Raw genomic sequence first — 23,625 nt, 5'->3', positions numbered from 1 at the left:
ACTGCACTAGGGTAAAGGAAGCCTCATGCCCACGGACGTTTTTACTGCCACCTTTCTGAGCGTTTTTTGCAGCTTAAAAATGGCTCTCCATGTTGGCCTATGGCCCCATGCCCACCATGATGTTTTTTTTTTTTATATATGGAACGCTTCACGAATTTGCGTGTCATCCTTGCGCAGGGGCCATGCTAATCTTCTCTGTATCGTTCCAATTTTAGTATATGTCCTGCCGAAGCGAGGACCCACCATGATGTTTTGAGCTGTAAGTGGCTGAGCCGTTTTTAAGCTGCAAAAAAAAAAACAGGATCAGTGAAGCTCCAGCGTTGGAGCTGTAAAGCCTCGTCCGGCGTTTCTTTCTCTATTCAAAATCAATGGTTCCCTATGGGAGCCCATTGATTTGAATAGAGGTCGCACCAAAAGTCGGATCAAGATGATCCGACTTGTGGGGCGACTCCCGCAGGGCGACTTGTGTGTGGAGAATGTTGAAGGGGAAGCCCCGCGAAAATTATAAAAAAAATTTGCGTGAGGTTTCCCTCCAAGAAAGATACCAGGTCCTTCGGTCTGGTATGGATTTTAAGGGGAACACCTACACCGAAAAAACAACGCGGGGGTTCCCCCAAAATCCATACCAGACCCTTATCCAAGCACGCCGCCCGGCCGGTCAGGAATGGGGGTGGGGACGAGCGAGCTTTCCCCCTCCCGAGCCGTACCAGGCCGCATGCCCTCAACATGGGGGGTGGGTGCTTTGGGGGCAAGGGGGCACTGCGCCCCCCACCCCAAAGCACCTTGTCCCCATGTTGATGGGGACAAGGGCCTCTTCTCGACAACCCTGGCCATTGGTTATCGGGGTCTGCGGGCGGGAGCTTATCGGAATTTGGGAGCCCCCTTAAATCCCGCTCCCCCCCCCCACCCAAATGAGTATGGGGTACATCGTACCCCTACCCATTCACTGGGAGGAAAAGTGTCAATAAAATAAACACACAACACAGCTTTTTAAAATCATTTATTAGCCAGCTCCGGGGGTCTTCTCTGCTCTCCAGGGGTCTTCTTCTGCCTTCGGGGGTCTTCTCCGCTCTCCCCAGATCTTCTCCCGCTCTCCGGTGCCTTCTTCGGGGATGGCCGCCGATATCTTCTTGCAGCTCTTTTACTAGCGGCGGCCAGCCCGCTCTTCCTTTTCGCCTTCTGCCTTCTGTCTTCTTCTTTTCTTACGATGTTGCCAAGACGCTCCCTCCTGCTGTAATGCCGGGTGTGCGGTGCACGATGATTTATATAGGCCTCTTATGACATCACAGTCCCAGTATGCTCCGGGTGGTGAAGAAGGCAGAAGGCGACGAGGAAGAGCAGGCTGGCCGCCGCTAGTGAAAGACCTGCTAGAAGATAGCGACGGCCAGCCCCGAAGAAGACACCGGAGATTGGGAGAAGAACCGGGGAGAGCTGAGAAGATCCCCGAAGGCAGAATAAGACCCCCGGAGAGCTGAGAAGACCCCCGGAGCTGGCTAATAAATGATTTTAAAAACCTGTGTTGTGTGTTTATTTTATTGACACTTTTCCTCCCGGTGATTGGGTAGGGGTATGATGTACCCCATACTCATTCACATAGGGTGGGGGGGCTGGGATCTGGGGGCCCCCTTATTAAAGGGGGCTCCCATTTTCCGATAAGCCCCCCTCCCGCAGACCCGGACAACCAACGGCCAGGGTTGTCAGGAAGAGGCCCTTGTCCCCATCAACATGGGGACAAGGTGCTTTGGGGTGGAGGGCGCAGTGCCCCCCTGCCCCAAAGCACCCACCCCCCATGTTGAGGGCATGCGGCCTGGTACGGTTCAGGAGGGGGGGTGGTCGCTCGTCCCCATTCCTGACTGGCCGGGCGGCGTGCTCGGATAAGGTCTGGTATGGATTTTGGGGGAACCCCCACGCCGTTTTTTCGGCATAGGTGTTCCCCTTAAAATCCATACCAGACCGAAGGGTCTGGTATCATCCTGGGGGGAACCTCACGCAATTTTTTTTTTAATTTGCACGGTGTTCCCCTTCAAGATTCTCCGCATACGAGTCGCCCCGCAAGTCAGATCATCCTGATCTGACTTCTGGTGCGACCTGTATTCAAATCAATGGGCTCCCATAGGGAACCATTGATTTTGAATAGAGAAAGAAAAATGCGGCTGAAAACTAGCGTGACAAAACGTGCAATGAATTAAATGCAAAACGCGTAAAAAATCATGTTAAAAAAGCCATTTTTTTCCTAGCGTCTGTACTAGCTTTACAGCCCGTTTTTTAAAACGTCAGTGGGCATGAGGAATGGCATGTGATTATTTTTCTTTTTTTATCATCACAGTTCTGAAACTTCTGCATCTCCAGAGGAACTAGACAGAGATGTCCCCTATCCCCTTTGCTCCTCATTTTATGTATTAAACCAATGAGTTTATTATTCAGACAATCTCCGGCCTTTATAGGTTTAGATGCAGCATATTAATAAACTGTGTTTGCAGATTTTTGGTAACAACACTCTTCTGAACAGACCTGTCTAAAAGATCCTTGTGAAAGCACGTAAAAATGGATCATACCTTTGCCTATCTACCCACGTCTTTGCTGTTGCAAACCAGACGATTGCCAGAGCCTGAAAAAAAAACAGGCTATTCCTTTCAAAGAACTTAAATCCCCTGTTAACCTCTTCATGACTTTTGAGAATTATTTATAATCTGGGATCACTTTGACTACTCCCTCCTAACAATTGGAAACCTCAATTTCTTGAGCTACAAGGTCTTGGGCCAACTGCAGTGTTTCACTATATCGGGTCTCCTACAGTACACAGAACATGGGAATGCAATTATTTTAGTAAATATAAACTGCTAAATACCTTTTCTCATCAGCAGTATATAGCAGTTTTGTGACTTTGTGTCTAGTTAAAGCTTGTAGGAGGACTGTCCTATCAGGCTGCAGGACTCCTGACTTCCTGTCTGGACAGTGCTGATTGGCTCTGTGCTGTTCACATGCACCCTCCTAAGAAAAAAAACTCTCTAGCTATACACACCAAACTGAGCACATGCAGAGTGACTCCAAATGCTCTGTACTAGCAGGAGATGGATTGGGGACAGTGGATGAAGGGAAGGCTCGGAGAAGACAGGATCAAACAGCCTTTTTACACAATAGGGGTTATTTACAAAAGGCAAATCCACTGTGCACTACAAGTGCAAAGTGCACTTGGAAGTGCTGTCACTGTAAATCTGAGGGTTAGATCTGAAATGAGGGGAAGCTCATTTTATTATCCAATCATGTGCAAGCGAAAATGCTGTTTTTTTTTTTCCTTGCATGTCCCCCTCAGGTTTACAGCAACTGCACTTTCAAGTGCACTTTGCACTTGTAGTTTGCACTTGTAGCACAACGTGGATTTGCCTTTAGAAAATAACCCCCAATGTGGAGAATTAACCCCTTCTGTTCCACAGTGACTATAGCAAGCATGCTTTACTACATATTCAGACTGATTTTACTGTTGTGGGTTTAGTAACACTTTAAGGCCGGATTCACACTAGTGCGGTGAAAATTTCAGCTCTCTTATCTCTGCAGAGAGATAAGAGAAGTGTTCAGAAGATCCACTGCGTTTTAGCTGCAGATTAGCTGCGAATTTGGAGACCTGGGAGAGGGGAGGGGGGAAGTGTATTGAGCTGAATGAGAGAAATCCTAAAGAGAAATTAACACATCTGCGAATCAGCTGCGTGCCCATAGAAGATAATGGGCCTGAATTCGCACCTGAGCCGCACCGCAAGGCCTAAAATACGCACGCGTTTTTTTCGGCAATGCGCAGTGCGAATGCATCGCACATATGTGAACCAGCCTCATTGAAAACAATGTATTTAGAAATTTTCTGCGTATTGGATGTGGTTTAAGCCGCACTCAAATCGCATAGGTGTGAACCCGGCCTAAAGGGGTTGTAAAGGTAAATGTTTTTTCACCTTAATGCATTCTATGCTTTAGGTGAAAAAAACATCTGTGTATTAGCGCCCCCCCGAGCTCCCCTTTACTTACCTGAACCTTCGAAAATCCTGCGCCGTGAACGCGCAGGCTTCTGGGCCATCTTCCCGGCTCATTCATTGGTTGATTGAAAGCCACGCAGCCATTGGCTTGCGCTGCTGTCAATAACATCCAATGATGCGGCACGCCGGGGGCGGGGCCGAGTGATACAGTGAGAGGCTATGGTTGCCAGCTGTATCACGGGAGCGCACCCGCAAGCACTCAACACCATGCAAGCTCACTCGCATTAAGGTGTTGAGTCCTTGCGGGGGGGGGAGCCAAGACAGCCGCCGAGGGACCCCAGAAGACCAGGTTTGGTGCCCCAGAAAACGAGGATCTGGGCCACTGTGTGCAAAACGAGCTGCACAGTGGAGGTAAGTATAACACGTTTGTTATTTTTTTTAAAAAAATACCTTAAGTGATCCTTTAAGTTCTTGCCCTAATCATTACTCTATTATCCCACCCCCATTTTACATTTTTTTTTCTCTCTCCTCTTCCCTTCTTATTTCCTCTCTATCATTCTACCTCTTGTATCCCACTACACCTAATGCCCCCATATTAGCCCCTATACCTATCATATATATTATTTAGCTCCCCCACTACTCCATTAGCTTCTATTACCTTTTCTCACTAGACTAGATGTCCTGAGGAACATTGATTAATATTAATATTCTATTACTAGTAATATTAATATTGCCTTAAAGCAGATAACCTCCTACATACACTTGAGCTAGTCATATGATTTGTTTTGCTAGTTATAGTGAAGTGTATATGATTTAATGCTGTGCAAAATTTAAAAAGTAACAAACACATAATGACTGTGAAATCGTATATGAACAATACTAGAGTTGATATTAAAACCATTAATTCCGAAAGACTTTTTACAATATTTTCTCTGCAAAGCTTTCAGTTCAAGTTTGGGGGCATTAGGTGTAGTGGGATACAAGAGTTAGAACGATAGAGAGGAAATAAGAAGGGAAGGGAAGAGAAGAGAGAGAAAAAAATGGGGGTGGGATAAAGGAGTAACGATGAGGGCAAGAACTTAAAGGATCACTAAAGGTATTTTTTTTTTTAAATAACAAACGTGTTATACTTACCTCCACTGTGCAGCTCGTTTTGCACACAGTGGCCCAGTCTGTTGCAATCATATCTATATTGGTTAGGCCATTTAATACACTCTTGTGCCATGTAGATACTAAGATGCCCACACTTTTTTAAAGTATCTTCAAATACAGTTAAAATTAAAAAACCTCACTCAATACAGGCAAATGGAGGATCATGGAGGTCCTTGGTGTATCATCCATGAAAAGATTTATAGGAAAAAAGTAGAACAATTTAGAGATTTAAAAACAAAAAAACAGCCTGAAAAAAAGGAAAATAGTTAAAATAAAAGGTGGTCCTTATGATGGGGTATGTAGAGTGCCTCAAGAATTTTTCTGCACATAGGATCAAGGTATGTATAAAAGAGAAGAAAGTACCTTTATCCCCTCTCTTTGGCTTGCCTCCCTATTTCACATCACAGGTAGATCAGCTGCATTGGTATTCCCGGGGGGTAGCTGTGATTTGGGGAGCCGATCTTCCTTTTGGCTGTAGAAGACACAAAGCAGAGGATTTGTTGTGTGAACAGTCTGAGATTCTTGCAGCACTAATCCCTGTTGGTCTAATTATGGCTTACAGATTTAATTGTGCCCCTTATGTTAGATGCTGCAAAGCACTTTGCTAAATAGGATATATGTTGGGCTGTGACAGTGTGTCTGCTTCACTGAAGGCCAATAGAAGAAGGAAACTTAAAGCGGAGCTTCAGTAATTGTTTTCATCTCTCCATCTATTAAATCTTCTTGTTTAAACTTTGTATAGTTAAACATCTTCTTTTTTCTGCCAGTAAATACCTTATACAGCCCCCTTCCTCTTTATTGTCTGGTAAAAAAGCCTAGGCTTATGACATCATTCACGGCTCTCTCTCTCACTCATGCTTGGGAGAGTTTGTTAGGAAGGATGGGGGGATGAGTCATAAGAGGGCCAATGAGATCTGTGTAAATCCAGTAAGTGAACAGGCAGCAGCTTCAGCTGCCCACAGTTAAAATGGTTGCAGCCAGACTGAGTGGAGTGGAGGGAGATTTCTGCTGCATGTACAGAATCACATATATAAATATATATATGAATAATATGCAAAGTGGTTGGAGAGAAGCTTCAGAATGGCAAAGATGTTTTTATTACAAATTATGTGAGCAGACTGCAGTTCGAGCTCCCGGTCCCACCCCCTCACTGCTGGCTAGATCGGGAATACAGCCTCCCGTGTCCTCTGTGCACTCTGCAAAGTCGGCGTCGGGGCCCCAATTCACGGGTAGCGCAGAGCCCCCTACAAAGATTGGGCCCAGGGCAAGTGTCCCGTTTGCCCTGCGCTAAAGACTGCCCTGGTAACTGTACTGTCTGCTCTCATGTTGTAAAGTATTAATAATATACCTGTTCATATCACAGTTTTCTGTTGCCAAGCTCATCTGGTGTCCAGATCATACTTGACAAGGTTGCCTAATGATTAATGTTTGTAGATTAATTTTGTTTTCAAGGCTGAAGGGGCTGTGGCCAAACTTCTGAATATAATGGACTCACTTAATGAAAGGGCCCATTCACATTTTTAGTAAGACTGAATGCATGGCAACTTAAATATAGAATTGTAAGATCTCTGCCGTAAAGGACAATAGGATTGAAATTAAAATGTCCAAATTGGGCCCAAAGTGTCAATATTCTGTGTGGCCACCATTATTTTCCAGCACTGCCTTAACCCTCTTAGGCATGGGGTTCACCAGAGCTTCACAGGTTGTCACTGGAGTCCTCTTCCACTCCTACATGATGACATCACAGAGCTGGTGGATGTTAGAGACCTTGCGCTCCTCCGCCTTATGTTTGAGGATGCCCCACAGATGCTCAATAGGGTTTAGGTCTGAAAACATGTTTGGCCAGTCCATCACCTTTACCCTCAGCTTCTTTACCAAGGTAGTGGTCATCTTGGAGGTGTGTTTGGGGTCGTTATCATGTTGGAATACTGCCCTGCTGCCCAGTCTCAGAAGGGAGGGGATCATGCTCTGCTTCAGTATGTCACAGTACATGTTGGCAGTCATGGTTCCCTCAATGAACTGTAGCTCCCCAGTGCCAGAAGCACTCATGCAGCCCCAGACCATGACACTTCCACCACCATGCTTGACTGTAGGCAGCACACACTTGTCTTTGTGCTCCTCACCTGATTGCCGCCACACACGCTTGACACCATCTGAACCAAATAAGTTTATCTTGGTCTCATCAGACCACAGGACATGGATCCAGTAATCCATGTCCTTAGTCTGCTTGTCTTCAGCAAACTGTTTTCGTGCTTTCTTCTGCATCATCTTTAGAAAAGGCTTCCTTCTGGGACGACAGCCATGCAGACCAATTTGCACTGACAAGCTGACCCCCCATCCCTTCAACCTCTGCAGCAATGCTGGCAGCACTCATACATCTATTTCCCAAAGACAACCTCTGGATATGACGCTGAGCACGTGCACTCAACTCCTTTGGTCGACCATGGAGAGGCCTGTTCCGAGTGGAACCTGTCCTGTTAAACTGCTGTATGGTCTTGGCCTCCGTGCTGCAGCTCAGTTTCAGGGTCTTTGCAAACTTTTTGTAGCCTATGCCATCTTTATGTAGAGCAACAATTATTTTTTCCAGATCCTCAGAGAGCTTTTTGCCATTAAGTGCCATGTTGAACGTCCAGTGACCAGTATGAGAGAGTGAGAGCGATAACACCAAATTTAACACACCTGCTCCCCATTCACACCTGAGACCTTGTAACACTAACGAGTCACATGACAACAGGGATTGAAATGGCTAATTGGTCCTAATTTTTACTTAGGAGTATACTCACTTCTGTTGCCAGCAGTTTAGACAATAATGGCTGTGTGTTGAGTTACTTTGAGGGGACAGCAAATTTACACTGTTATACAAGCTGTACACTCACTACACAACATTGTAGCAAAGTGTAATTTCTTCAGTGTTGTCACATGAAAAGATATAATAACATTTTAACAAAAAAGTGAGGGATGTACTGTACTCACTTTCGTGAGATACTGCATGTTTTACATGGATTTTAGTACAGATTATGTATCCCATCTCCCTTGAAAACGTACTCAATACATTAAAATTTACATGTGTTCAAAATATGTGAACCAGCCATTATTGTAGGCATTCCACAGCATACATGAGAAGGATTGGTTCATATAAACAGTATAAACCCTTCACCATAAAAACATAATGTCAGCAGGACAAAGATTAACTGATCGATTTCTATCTTTTTTTTTTTAACCTATGGGATTTTGTGTTCTTTTAATTTTTGTTTGTAGATTTATGTAGTGTAGACTTTTTATCTCAAGCAAACATTTATTTACTGCTGACTTCCCAAATTAAAAAGCAAAAATATACAGTTCTAAGTTTCATTTTTATATATAAAGATTATCAAAACAAATGCATGATGTCAGAACATATATTACATTTAGATTTTTTTTTTTTTTTTATTTGAATTAGGCCAGTTACAATAAATTCTGTAGTCACAAAAACTTGACAGCAGAGGGCGTTAGATACTATATATTTCTGGTGCAGTAACTCTAAGTAATATATAATTTTTTACCTCAAACATATTCTTTCTCAACTGTAGTTACAAGTGTCTTTGCAGGAGATTTACTAACAATTATATAGAATATGCCACCTGAAAATTAGTGTGTGAGTGCAAAAATATAAAATTAATATACAGTAGGTTAAGATGGACAAAAGGAGGGATTTAGAACATAAATGAGCTAATGATCAATCTATTAGAACAAAATTTCTCAACGTTTTCAGCATAAAGGAACAATTAGGCTCCTTGCACTCTAGTATTTTATTTTTATTTTTTAAGCTAAAAAAAGGCTGAAAAGAAAGCTGGATTAAAAAAAAACATGGGTAATGGCTTCTTGTAGTAGGGTTCTAGCAGCGGTTTAGGAGCATTAGTGTTTTATTCGAGTTTTTGCATTTCCTTTAAAAAAAATATATATATTTTAAAATGTATTTAAGAGCATTTCTGCTGAAGAAACGCTCCAGGAAACTACAAAAACATATTTTTTTCTGCTTCTAGATGCTGAAGCTCAAAAAACAGTAATAACTTAAAGTAGTGTGCATGGACACGTAGGATAACACTCATAGGTTTGTGCAGCCTATTACCTTAGGGTGTGCACCCCAGAGCTAAAATACACATGCGTATATATATATATATATATATATATATATATATATATATATATATATATATATATATATATATATATATATATATATATATCAGTAGGGCAATGGACAGTGTCAGTAGAACAGTGAATGGTGTCAGTGGGCATCAGTAGTTTTTTTTATTACTTTTTTTATAATTTTTTTATAAAAAAAAATATATATATATATATATATATATATATTATTTTCTTTTACAGTTTTTTAGAAGCACCATTGGGGAAGGGGGGCAGGGGCTTTGGTGAGATATCAGACCCCTGATATCTCACTTTTGAGACAGAGAAAGGGGCTGGGGACAGAGATTCCCAAGTCCCTTTCTCTGCAGCCAAGCAGCAGGGGGAATCTGTGCAGCACAGGGTGATTAGGGTGTGCCTGGGCACACCTAGCACACCCTGTGCGCACGCCTATGCACGATTTTGCTTCTAGGAGCAGAAAAAAATAGTAATAACAGCTTCTAGGCTGAAGTTTAAAAAAACACTAGTGTGCAAGTCTCAGGGAGCCTCAGCTAATAATTACAGTATCTACAACTTTATGGTGCACGAGTGTGCACAGTAAAGTGGTATTGAACTCACATTTTTTCTAAACTTCTGACAGGTAAGGTTTCTATAACAGACAAGATTGCAAGTGGTCTCTGCTGTCATAACCCCCCCCCCCCCCCACTTGTCAGTTGTGATATTATCTGAGCCACTCATACGCAGCCCAGTCCACATTTACAGCACCTGCTGTGTGCTATAGGGATGTGACTCCCTTGTGCATATGTGGGAGTGACGTCATTGTGTCTCACCCATTCAAGCTGCAGAAGAGATGGGACCCGGAAAGAAAGAAAGAAACCATGGCGAATATGGAAGTGACCAGGACCAATGAGAGCCGTGACAGCTCAGCGCTGGAGGACTCTGTTTTACAGGTAAGTCTGACATAATGTGCTAGCATGTGGTGCACACTAGCAGATTATGACCTAAACCTGCATTTTTATTTTATACTGAGTTTAATTACGCATTAGGTTTAGATAGAAGAACAAAAAAAACACTAGGAAAGCGGTGTACATAGCATTTTTGACATTTAAAGCTGCTTAGTATGACATTATTATTTTAAGTGGAAATAATGATATAAAACTAATAAAGATCATGACTAGAAAACGAATTCAGATAGTGAATAGTGTAGTGTTTCCTCACACTGGTAGTGAGTGGAAAAACGCCTGCATATGTTGATGGTGAGATGAGATGTGCTGTCTTATATTGATGGTCAGTGAAGTGTCCCCTTATATTGGTGGTCAGTGGGTGAAGAACTCTTTTACATTGGTGGTCACTGGAAGAAGCGCCCGTTACACTGGTGGTCAGTGTGAAAAATTTGTTGTTATTGGGAAGAATCATTTCCCTTAAATTGGTGGTCACTTTGAAGTAGACATGTGCACACTGAAATATTTTGTTTTGGAATTTAGTTTTCGTCCGAAAAATAATTTATTTAGTTACTCCTGAAATTAGTTTTTATTTATTTTGTTTAGTTAAGAAATGCATTAGTCCGAAAATAAATGAATAAATTAAGGTTGAATCTGTCATTGAAGGCTTTTGGGGTCTGTCGAATGTTCTAAGAAGATTCGACGGAGCAGCTAAACTGTACGACGCCGCAATCGAACGTTCCGCCTACAAGCTACAAGAAGGATTCTAATGTTGTTTGACACTAGTAATAATTATATTTATAAATTATTATTACTAGTCAACCAACATTCGAATTCTTCTATAGCCTATGGGCCGTGCATTTGACCCGAAATGTAAGATTGCGGCGTCGTACAGTTTAGCTGCTTGTCGAAACTTCTTAGAACTTTCGACAGACACCATAAGCCTTCAATGACAGATTCAACGTTTGTATGTTTTTCGCTGCTGCGTCGAATCTTCACCGTTCATGTCAAATGGTCTACCCCAACACTGTCTCTATAATGTCAAATCTTTTCTCGCTATGTCGAATCTTTCCTCTCTATGTAGAATAATCTTGGACTAATAGAGTTAAGGTTAGGCACGTTCGACCACAGGTTCGATAGACACAGATTGCTATTGTCAGCGTCATGTCGAATCTCCTATCTTTATCGAACTGTTGCACCAACGAAAATGAAAATAAAGCATTTTTTTATGTCGGATCTTTTGGATTTTGGATTCAGCGTGTTCGTTTTCGTTTGTTAAAACGATAAAAGAAAATACCTGAAATTCAGACGAAAATGCATTCGGACGAAAACGAATGCACATGTCTACTTTGAAGTAGGATGTCCTTGTACCTGGGAGGTCAGTAGGAAAAACACTCCTTTACAGATAGCTCAAAAGATCATTGGTGTCAATGGTTACTTATCTGAGAGTCAGAAGTCGATCATTGAAACAAGGAATCTGTTGTAACCCCTGGAGGAATCCTTGGGTTTCATGGAACCCTGGTTGAGAAAGGCTGTTTTAAAGCTTAAGTGATTAACAAACAAAAAAAGTAGGAGTTTATACTCCATGGAAGGTAGGCCATTGGTGAGGCCCTAAACTAAGTTTCCTGCCTAGTTCATGGTTGCACTTAGGCAATCCTCCCATGGCCTCAGAGCAGCAGTTTCAATCTGTCAAAATGTTATCAAATTACATTGGTCAACTTCTGAATTCTTTCCTTTTTTTAAATTTAAACCAGTTCAGATATTAAAATGGCAACTTACTATAAAATCTGATTGTATGATATAAATACTGTAGTTGCTGACTTTTAATATTAGGACACTTACCTGTCCTGGAATCTAGTGATATCGGCAAGCCAGCTGATGTTTCCATCTACTCTCGAGGTTCTGCCATTGCCTGTAAGGGAAACCAGCAGTGAAGCCTTGCGGCTTCACAGTCGGTCCCCTATTGCGTATGCGCAAAGTGTGCTGCGCTTTGTGAATGGCCCGGCGGCGGAGGAAGGAGGGGGGAGCCGAACTTCCGGAGGACCATGGCACATCTTGCCGCAGCCAGGTCTCCCAGAAGTGAAGACAGTTACCTGTCAAAAACAGGTACCAGTTCCCCCCGAAAGGTGCCAAATGTGGCACCGGAGGGAGGAAAGGTAGAAGATAAGTGGAGCTTCCCTTTTTGGATGGAGCTCCACTTTCACTTCAGTCCAGAGATTCCCTTGCAATACATTTTTCTGCTAGATGTCCTTATTCTGTTGGCCAGCATCATTCAACTAATTTCCTCTACACCAAGATTGTCTTGGACATGGCCCCCATGGCCATACAATTCACACACTATTAAAAAAAAGTCAAAGGTTCTAAAGCATAAGCATCTATATATAAAGGTAAAAAAAACTTTAGTGTGCAGCTCCCCCCTCTGCCCCCTTATACTCATCTGAGCCCGATCCAGCAGTGTGCACAAGAGCAGAAGCTCTACCGGGTCTTTATCTCCTCATTGGCTGTCAATTACAGCCAGTGATGTGAGAGCAGGGAGTGGAGCTGAGCCACGCTATGTGTCTCTCATAGGGGGCTTGGGAACACACATGCATAAATGCCCCCCATGGGGAACACCTTCCTTTGGGGACACCCACAGAGGGGGGAGCCAGAAGTACTGGGACCCGGGAACAGGAGGATTAAAACCATTCAGGGGAGGGCTGGCAGGGGGGACAGGGTGGAAATCTCACCCTGGGCTGGTGACACTATGCACAGTTACCGGCCGCCACTACCAAATGCTGTTTTTGAAGAGCAGTAATATGCCTGCTGGAGCTCTGTTAACACAGGTCACGGCCACTGCACACCTCCCACTGTGCAGCCGTGCCTGTGTCAGCTCCGAGGTAGATGGCTGCAGAGCTGAGCTATGTCTCGTCTCACACACCAGCGCTGACATCCCCTTCTCTCTCTGCACAGACACGAGATAGAGCTCATCTGCTCCTCCTCCTTCTGAGTCTGCCCTGCCCACACTCCCCGGGCATGTGTGGGCACTGGGCAGGAAGTTTGAACCCAAAAAAGCATCCGACAGCCTGCATGCGCCTCAATTCTGGTAAGCTCACACTCTCTAGTCTCTCCTGCCTCCCAGTGTATAAAAAGGGGTGCTACGTGGACTTTGTTAAAGGGGAGGATAGTCTACAGCATGCACCCTTAAATAAAGTTTCCCAGAACACCCCTTACATCAGATCTGATGTATATGGGGTCTGTGTGGACTCTGATGTAAGGGGAGGCTCTGCGCCACCTGCGCAATACCACCACCCGCCAGCTGCGGATGCAGGCGGTGACAAATTTATACCTCCACCGCATAGCCCTGGCATTGGAGGGCAGCCAGGCAGCCAGGGAGAGACCGGGGGATGTACCTCCACCAGACAACCCCCCCACCTGAGGCTCCCCCCAGGCAACTGCGGCCCAGGAGCCTAGGCACGAGGCGCAGCCCACGACAGGGCAGATGATTATTTTCTTTGCTTTTCTTTTATGCTCAAATGATGATTTTTTTTTTTAATTTGTGTACTCCGGTGATGAGTGTTTTTATTATTTTCACTCAGATTATGAGTATTATTTTTTGTTTAATCCCTGCACACGGTCAGGAGTGCAGGCTACAGTGTGACTGGTGAGTGAATGTGGGGGTGACACTCCTGCCAGTAAGGGGTGTCACCCTGGCTCGTTGGGGAGAATTTATCCCCACGGCCGTGTGAATGTGGTATGAATGGACAGCAACATAATTGGAGCCTTGGCGTGGCGTTGCTGCTCCCAAATCCTGCATGGTGGACTTGGGCTAATCCAATGTGAAGTGGATGTGCTGTGTGTGAGCTAGGGACCACAGTATTGTGCATGCGTGCATTCTCCTTGTGCCATGATGAATGTGTGTGTTTAACTTGCAAAGATGCGTTCCACGAGGTGTCTCCTGACTGCTGTTCCCTCGGCAGACAGGGTTGCCTCGGGCAGGGGGGGACTTTGGGGTTCGGGGGTCAGGTCATCACGTAGGTCAATCTCCAGGCCCTTTCTCATGGCGTAGTTGTGCAAAATGCAACATGCACCGATGATCTGGCACACCCTGTTCTTGGGGTGAAGCTAGAAGATCCCCCATGTCTCCATTGAGAGGACCTTGTTGTCACTACTGTCACATAAGGGGCTTGTCAGTACATATATACATGGTTAGGACACATGATAATACATAAACACCTATTACACATCCCTACACACCAGAAGAGGAAGAAGTAGCCATAGAGCCCCTTCCAGCCTTACACATGTGGCCTGTGCATCCAAGTGGTCATGAAAGGAATAAATAAAAGAAGAAGCAATTCAAATGTAAATATACCAATTTTTTTATTGTGTGTTTTATGAAAGTATAATTTTGGGTCTATACACATTTTTTTCCTTTTCCAACTATATATACTCTGAATAAACCAAGAGTCCTTTGGTAAAATCAATTGGCCAGAAGTGAAGATCTAGTGATCCTCTCTCCCATTCGCTGACACACTTTTGACCAAGAGATTCCAAGCCTGCCCACCACGGCAAGGTAGACTCTTCTAGGGCAGGACCTACACTAACTACACTAAGCTACCCTACTGGATGCTAGGCATCCTTTTTCTAATGTTGGGTGTATGTTTGTAGTATGGCCTCATCCTATAATCTGTGTGTGCGATCTACTCTCTCCTAAATTGGTTGTGTGTGTGTATCTCTCTAAAGCATGGAGCGGTCAGTTTATGTACATCTGGACGTCCTCTGTTAGTGTAGGTCAGTGCATGCCAGTCCAGTGTGTGTCAGTAACCAGGTAGAGGTGCGGGGTGGCACAACTAAAATCAGCACCCCCCTAGATCAGCCATGGTGCCACCCATCTGGCAGGTGTCATCCCTCTGGTGGGTGTCACCCAGGTGCGCTCTGCACCCCCTTAGTAACGCCATTGTCAATCGCAATGAGTGACCCGAAAGAGTCAGGGTTATATTATACAATATAAATCCAAAATGATGTCCAGTGATGTCGATCCACGTCAGGAGAGATGAAAATTACACTTCACATGTCTCAGGAGGCTGCAGGACCAGACTGAAAGCACAGCCGGATTTTGTGCATGCACACTTGGGGTTTTAGCTGGCTCCCTAAATCTAGTTGGCAATACCGGGGATCCGAAGACCAGCAAAGGATCGGCCCGGCGTAAGACAGTACAGGACTCTTGGATTAGTGAGTGTTTCTTTAGATCTTATTCTTTCATTGCCTCTTCAGCATCTTTCTCCATTTCCTGCTTATGAAGCTGAAGCCATCAAACAATCTCTGGTGCTCATCTGTAATTCTCCTCTGATTTCTTCTTCTGTAGTGAATCAGTTTCTTCACGTCAATTTGCTTATTTGTGTCTATTTCTGGGCACTGCAACAAGAAAATACATAAATCAGACCTATCATTCAATACATGACATGCCAACCAGGAGATGCATTTTCAAATGTAACACTATACTACCTAATGTTGCCATTATAACTGATATTTTGTTCTTCTATGAATTTATAATGATATTTTATATTAATAATTAGCAGTGGGGTGCATGTGGAATATAGCAAATGTACAGATGATTGTGTTTTGCTTTTTTTGAAGTTTATAATTATTCTGCAATTCCTGTATACAGCAGTGTTAATTTTGTCGACTAAAACAACAAACATTTTAGTTGACTAAATGAATACTATTTTAGTAGAGTAAAATACGACTAAAACTAAAACAATTGAGATGACTAAAATACGACTAAAACTGAAATGGCATTTTAGTCAAAAGACTAAAATGGGACTAAAACTAAAATGCCATTTTAGTCACAAGATTAGAGCCCCGTACACACGATCGGAATTTCCGATGGAAAAAGTCTGTCTGACTTTTTCCATCGGATATTCCGATTGTGTGTATGCCCCATCGGCTATTCAGAGGAATTCCATTAGAGTTTAGATAGAGAACATGTTTTTTTTTTACTCCGATGGAATTCCATCGGAATTCCGATGTGATTTTGGCTGGGCAAAAGCCTGATCGTGTGTACGGGGCATAAGACTAAAACTAGCTTGAAATTTGACTTCAAAATTAACACTGGTCTGTAGTCCATGTTCCTACCTCAATAACATAAATAATAACATACTAGATTTTTCACTCCAGCCGTATATAATGAGTTTGGAAATTGTAGAGAAATTTTAACTAATGCATTACAATTTAATTACACCCATTCGATTTTAGACGACTAAAATTAGTTTTAGTCAACTAAAACGTACTGGAGATTTTAGTCGACAAAAACGTAGGACATTTTAGTCGACTAAAATCTACTGGAGATTTAGTCGACTAAATACGACTAAAACTAAAACAATTGCAGAAGACAAAAATGGGACTAAGACTAAAACTAAGTCGAAATTTGCTGCCAAAATGAACACAGCTATGCAGCCCCCTATGAAATGATCTCCTTGTATCTGCACACATTATATTAATTGTACTTCCAATGGACTTACTTCTGGCATCCACAATGGTGAAGTAACCTTTCCTTCCTCCAACTTCTTCCAGTCAATAGATCTGAAGAAGGGGTGTTCTCGTAGTCTTTTCACTGCCCACCAGCGATCTCCCGGATATTTTGCAAGAAGCTGTAATGAAAAAGATATGACATTTAGCATACAGTAGATTGTCACTAACAGAAAATGATAAATTAGCCAGTTTAGTGTCGGCTATTATTTAAAAAAAATGGACTCAGAATGTCATATTTTTATTCCTTAGTGTAGTTTTAAATGAAGGTATGTCTGCTAGAAGGATCTAAGGCAGGGATGTCAAACTCAATTTCATTGCGGGCCACATCAACATTATGATTGCCCTCAAAAGGGCCGGTTGTATCTGTAAGATTAGATGTCCAGCGCATCCCCTCCCCTTTACATTAGATGTCAAGAGCCACCCCACCATCAGAAGTTGAGTACCCCACGCTCCCTTACATCACAGTGCACCCCCTTTCCTTATGCTGCTTCTGGGAAGAAGCTGGATGCATTGCTTGAAAGCAGAAAGTAAGGGTCTGGAGTAGGACCAGAGGAGGGCTGGAGTTCTCCTGCAGCTGCAGGAGAGGTGTGAGGGCCACATTAAATGGCCCGGAGGGCCGGATTTGGCCCGCGGGCCTTGTGTTTGACACCTGTGATCTAAGGTAACATTCCTGAACCGGTCTAGGAGTTCCCCCAACAGCTCATGTTTTCAGGATGTCACATGGGTAGTTCAGATGTAATGCTGACCTCCTATGTGGTCAATATCCTGCCATAAAATCTGTATATAACACTTCCAGAAGTCATATACCCCCTCTGTGATTTCTGACTCTAATCCCTTCATCACTATAGCACATAGCAATGCAGAAGAGCCTTTTTACATAGACAACACTAAGGACCTATAGCTCTAAGATCATTCTAATTCTAGACTATCTATACTTACTCGCTCAATAACATCTCGAAGGTCAGGGTCAATGTTCCTTGGATAGTGGTTCCTGGATCTGACTGATTCTGGAGGTTCTCCTGTGGCCATTTCGAACAGGATGACACCAAGAGAATAATAGTCGGCCATGGCATCGTAGGGTTTATTATAGTAAACCTGATAAAAAAGAGAAAAGAGAGTAAGGGTAACTATAAAACAAAGCACATGATCAGCCATACACAGAGCAGTAATAAAAGGTAAGAAATAATTGGTAGAAATGACAGGTCGCAGTGTGGCCCCTGATGTTTTTTAGGCTTCTTGTCACAATCATTGTGACCCTGCTTCCTTCATCTCCAAAATTCTTGTTCTTTCATTATAATGATATGGCTGATAAACATAATAATATAAAGAGGGATGTGGTAAGGGGGAAAAAGAAGGGTGTTTTTTACTTACCTCTGGGGCCATATAGGCTTCAGTACCGGCACAGCTATACGCTTTCTTGGGTCCGAACATATCCACTTTAGAAAGGCCAAAGTCTGCTATTTTGACATGGCCAGAGCTGTCGAGCAGTATGTTCTCAGGTTTCAAGTCTCTGTAAAAGAAAAGGAGAGAGTTATATTTACACATCAAATATTTAAAATCAAAGTTCACCCAATACTAATAGGTCAGTTTTAGATGGGTGCCAACGGGTTAGATCACCTACTAACTGTCTGCACCACTTTATGAGCTCAGCATGATCCTCGTGAGCTCAGTTCCCGGCTTACTGCACTTGAAGAAACCATGTCAAGTCCAAGTCTGTCATTCTGCAATGCTTTAACATCTTTATTGAAAACAAGGGAGCAAAAACACTCCATGGGCTGTCTTCCTCAGTCACATTTTGCCCTTCTAGTGGGACATGATTAAGTCCCACTAGGGGGCGATACGTATTAGAATGAGAAAGCCTGGGGAGTGTTTCTATCCACATGTCTTTAAGGGTCCTTTCACACGGGCGGATCCCGTGATGATCTGCCCCGTGAACATCCGCTTGCTCGGCGGGGATCGCTCCATTGAGGTTCAGCAGCAGGCGACAGAACTGGCAAAGGGCATCTCAACCCTTGTACACCCATCCACAACTAGAGTACCAGTGTTGGGTGGTGTTATCCTTTAATAAATAATGGCAAATATGGAGACAAGGTCATGATGAAACACTTACCTATGAATGATGCCACGTCCGTGTAGATATTGCAGAGCACAAAGAAGTTCGGCAGTAAGAAATCTGTAAAAAAAGAGAGGTCAATTAATGTCACATTTCTCACAGACATAAGTAAATAAATGATTAATAGATGATTCCTTCCAATCTGTGCAAGTCATTGGAAGGAATGTATTACTCTAACAATGATAGGCACTGTTCAGTTTTTGGGGTAATACATTAACAGCTTGCTGCCCGCCGGCCGACTAATGACAGCTGCGCGGTGCGACTCTTGTTCTGGCCGGGCTTCATATTACATCCTTGGCTTCTCGGCCGCTAGTGGGCAGACACCCATCGCGTCACTTGGGTATAAGTACACGTGCCCGGCGGCCACGATGTCTGCCGGGCTCGGGTACAGGTATGCGCGCCTGGCGACCGCGATGTCCGCCGGGCACACTCGATTGCCAGTGACACAGCCAAGGACGTGGATATGTGTGTGTGTAAACACATAGATCCACGTCCTTTCAGAGGAGAGGAGACCGATGGTGTGTTCCCAGTACAGAGAAACACTGATCGGTCTCCTCCCCTTGTTTGTCCCCTCCCCCTACAGTTAGAATCACTCCCTAGGACACACATTTAACCCCTTGATAGCCCTCTAGCGTTAACCCCTTCCCTGCCAGTCACGTTTACACAGTCATCAATACATTTTTATAGCACTGAACGCTGTATAAATGTGAATGGTCCCAAAATAGTGGCAAAAGTGTCCGATCTGTCTGCCGCAGTGTCGCAATCACGTCAAAAATCGCAGATCGCCGCCATTACTAGTAAAATAATAATAAAAATACCATAATTCTATCCCCTATTTTGTAGACGCTATAACTTTTGCGTAAACCAATCAATATACGCTTATTGCGATTTTTTTTACCAAAAATATGTAGAAGAAAAACGTGCCAAAATGCATATAACACTTGTGGTGCCAATGATTCTTAATGACATCTCAAACTCAGGTAGCAGTTGCCTGAAAAAATGCACCAATATGTACATTGCAAAAGTGCATGAGGCTCACTGCCAAAAAAAGTTACTTTGGCACATTTGGCACAAGTAGGGCAGCCCATACAAGTGAATAGGCTGCCTTGTGCTGCTGCACAACAAACATGCAAAAAAAGTGCAAATAAACACTTGGTACAGGTGTGAATGCATCCTTGGACAGTACAGTTGAACCTCGGATTACGAACATAATCTGTTCCAGGAGAATGCTCGTAATCCAAAGTACTCACATATCAATGCAAGTTTTCCCATTGAAGTCAATGGAAACAAAAATAATTAGTTCCACATTGACTTCAATGGGATGCAATACCGAATGCGGCCATAGGTGGTGGGGGGCGCCAGAGAGTGCCGAAAACGGTCGAAAAGACCCTAGGACACTTTGGCTCGCTTCCTGCGCCCCCATACCTGAGGCCAAATGAGGTACTGCAGGCCAATGTTCGGCTTTTCTCAACTCCTTCGCCCCCCGTACCTCAGGCCAAATGAGGTACTGCAGGCCTATTTTCGGCTCTGCTTGGCTTCTGCGCCCCGTACCTCAGGCCAAATAAGGTACTGCAGGCCTAATTAGCTTGAATTCTGCTCATCTTGCGAGTCAACACCCGCAAACCGAGTCCGAATTAAAAAAAAAAGTTGCTTGCAAATCAAAACGTTTTCAAACCAAGTTACTCTTAAACCGATGTTCTTTGTGAGCCATACCTTATTGTATCAGTTGATAATGGAGCAGTCTTGAGCAGGTCGAATAGTTCTCCTCCTTTCATGTACTCCATAACGAAAAAGAGATCCTCCTGTAAAAGATAGAGAGAAAAGAATTGGTTTAGAGAGGTAAAGTGGATGTGGGGTTTGTGTTTTGTGAGAAATGCAGAAATATGGGGCTTATAACAAAGGACAGCATTGGATTTCTGACAGGATCAACAGGTCTTTTCTTCTGCTCTTATTGAACAGGTATTGCAGAATGCTTTAGTTTGTATATTTAATAGACCAAGTGGGAAAAACAAGAGATGGTCACTGTTGGGTTTACATTCACTTTAAATCTAAGTTCACATTAAAGTCAGAATATGATGCTTGGCAAGAACTTTAAATGTATGTTAAATATCTTTCCTCATTGGGAAAGCAATATACATAACAGAGCCACATGACATGTTCTACCAGGCTGCCATTACAATGACTCTATCATGAGAGAAATACGGGGGGTATACCTGATCCCAGTCAGTGACAGCAAAGCCAAAATAAGAGCAACACAGCCGGGCAGAACCAGAATTCCCAACATTCTACAATGGCAGCCTCTGTGAAGCTGGACCATCTCTAATGTTTTTTTGGGGTTTGGGAATTTGTTTCTAGGTCTGCATATAGACTTGGAGATCAAATGGATAATATGGATGTGATCTGATGAGTGATTGATAGGAATGTGACACTTACTTCTGATTGGAAGGTTCCATAGGCGTGTGTACAAAAAGGACTGTCTCCAACATCTTCAAGTATTTGTCTCTCTGTAAGTACACATTTAGGATCTTCATTCAATAATTGCCTTTTCTTCACCACCTTGACTGCCAGTTTCTGGTCTGTGGCAGGATGGGATGCCAGGGCGACCTAAAAAAAAAAAAAAACACAGGACACAAATGATTAGATATAATTCAGCACCAGGTTCTGAAAAGGTTACCTCTGGGTCCCCAGCAGCAACCCCCAGCCTGGCTACAATTGTTAGTCTTAGTTTAAAAACACAAGTTTATAGAGTATGAACTCAGCAGGCCTTTAGCAAGTTGTAAGTGGTTTTGACTGTTAGCAGGGCCGGCCTTTGGGGTGTGCGAGCTGTGCGGCTGCACAGGGCGCCATGGGCAACAGGGGCGCCGTGCGTGCCATCGCAGCTCGCAAAATGTGAGTCGCAGCAGGGCCGGGCAGTCGGCGCTACCACTAGGTGGATTAGGAAGGCAGCCTCCTAGGGCGCACTGCCACCTAGGGGCTCAGCTGACTCTTGCCTCACCTCTTCCTCCTCATTGTCACTCCCCAGGCTCCCGGCAGAGGATAGAGGGGCCCCGGACAGCCTCTTTGTGTATGTTTAGGTGGCAAGGGGTGAAGATGGGGGGGGAGCACAGGATTAGCTCGCACAGGGCGCCTAAACACCTAAGGCCGGCCCTGACTGTTAGTCACTACCTTCTAGACTAGTGAATGGGGATAGCTTTAAATAGGCTTTTAGCAGGCTGCAGTAGGCTTTTAGCAAACTTAGAGAAAACTACAGACAGCACTCACTCCTAAGCCTCGTACACACGCTCGGTTTTCTCGGCAAGAACCATCAAGAAAACTGCTGGCAGAGCTTTCTTGCCGAGTATACCGAGCGTGTGTACGAGGTTTGGAGGTTTCTCGTCAAGAAAACTGCCCAGAATCTCGACGAGAAAAATAGAGAACCTGCTCTCTATTTTCTCGTTGTGATTCTCGGCAGTGTTTTCCTGACGAGAAACCAGAGCGTCTGTATACTTACCTGTCGCCGTGGAAACCCATGCATGCTTGAAATGACTTTGACGCATGCGCGTTAGCTTCCAAGGTATAGGTAGGGTGTAGCAAGATGGCGGCAAGGGCATCAAATGTGACAAGCGCATGCTCGTTGTAGTCGATGACGTCACCGCGTTCGTGCCATTCAAAAGAACTGCGGTTCTTTTGAATGGAGTGTCTGTACACTCGACCGGCAAGAGATTCTTGCCAAGAATTTCATCAGGAAAAACAACGTTTTTTTTCCTGACGAGATTCTGGGCCGTGTGTACAGGGCTTCAGTCTGTATTCAGTGTTTTTATATTGGGGCTAAAGCTCTGAAGCCAATCTCTATACAATCTGCTAAATACAGTTTAACCACTTAAGCCCCGGACCAATATGCAGCCTAAAGACCCAAGGTGTTTTTACAGTTCGGGACTGCGTCGCTTTAACAGACAATTGCGCGGTCGTGCGACGTGGCTCCCAAACAAAATTGGCGTCCTTTTTTCCCCACAAATAGAGCTTTCTTTTGGTGGTATTTGATCACATCTGCGGTTTTTAGTTTTTGCGCTATAAACAAAAATAGAGCGACAATTTTGAAAAAAAAGCAATATTTTTTACTTTTTGCTGTAATAAATATCCCCCAAAAACATATATAAAAACATTTTTTTTCCTCAGTTTAGGCCGATACGTATTCTTCTACCTATTTTTAGTAAAAAAAATCGCAATAAGCGTTTATCGATTGGTTTGCGCAAAATTTATAGTGTTTACAAAATAGGGGATAGTTTTATTGCATTTTTATTTTTTATTTTTTTTTTACTACTAATGGCGGCGATCAGCAATTTTTTTCGTGACTGCGACATTATGGCGGACACTTCGGACAATTTTGACACATTTTTGGGACCATTGTCATTTTCACAGCAAAAAATGCATTTAAATTGCATTCTTTATTGTGAAAATGACAGTTGCAGTTTGGGAGTTAACCACAGGTGGCGCTGTAGGAGTTAGGGTGCACCTAGTATGTGTTTACAACTGTTTGGGGGTGTGGCTGTAGGAATGACGTCATCGATCGTGTCTTCCCTATAAAGGGAATGACGCGATCGATGCGCCGCCATAGTGAAGGACGGGGAAGCCGTGTTTACACACGGCTCTCCTCGTTCTTCAGCTCCGGGGAGCGATCGCGACGGAGCGGCTATAAACAAATAGCCGCGCCGTGGTCCCGGATCGCTCCCCGAGCGGACCCGACCTCCGCATGTAGCGGGGGGGGTCCCGATCGGACCCCCCACCCGCTAATAGGCGAGGACGTACGTGTACGCCCATGTGCCTGTACGTGCCATATTGTGGACGTATA

At 43.8% G+C, this 23,625-nt stretch overlaps 2 protein-coding genes and 1 non-coding gene across 4 annotated transcripts in view; all 3 read right to left on the bottom strand.

The window, feature by feature from the left end:
- Window positions 1-5,669, bottom strand: part of LOC120920436 (photoreceptor outer segment membrane glycoprotein 2-like) — a 28,687-nt gene extending 23,018 nt beyond the window's left edge. The window contains exon 1 of one of the 2 annotated variants that reach the window (XM_040332533.1): window positions 5,478-5,669. The gene's annotated coding sequence lies outside the window, so the exon portion shown is untranslated. Of the gene's footprint in view, window positions 1-2,555; window positions 2,611-5,477 lie in introns of those variants that run through there. The other variant, XM_040332534.1, reaches the window with a different exon arrangement.
- Window positions 133-239, bottom strand: LOC120921461. Its single transcript, XR_005744882.1, has one exon. It is a non-coding gene; the product is annotated as a U6 spliceosomal RNA (small nuclear RNA).
- A 9,743-nt stretch (window positions 5,670-15,412) lies between the features above and the next one.
- On the bottom strand, window positions 15,413-17,795 carry LOC120920052 (probable serine/threonine-protein kinase DDB_G0277449). Its single transcript, XM_040331964.1, has 3 exons — window positions 17,624-17,795; window positions 16,675-16,803; window positions 15,413-15,568 (listed from the first exon to the last, which is right to left on the bottom strand). The coding sequence occupies exons 1-3, from the start codon at window positions 17,750-17,752 to the stop codon at window positions 15,413-15,415; spliced, it is 414 nt and encodes a 137-aa protein (XP_040187898.1). The 5' UTR covers window positions 17,753-17,795.
- Window positions 17,796-23,625: the final 5,830 nt, after the last annotated feature.

This window comes from Rana temporaria, chromosome 13 (genome assembly GCF_905171775.1).
Source record: "Rana temporaria chromosome 13, aRanTem1.1, whole genome shotgun sequence".
Lineage (NCBI taxonomy): Eukaryota > Metazoa > Chordata > Amphibia > Anura > Ranidae > Rana > Rana temporaria.
This window is presented reverse-complemented; position numbering and strand designations above follow the sequence as displayed.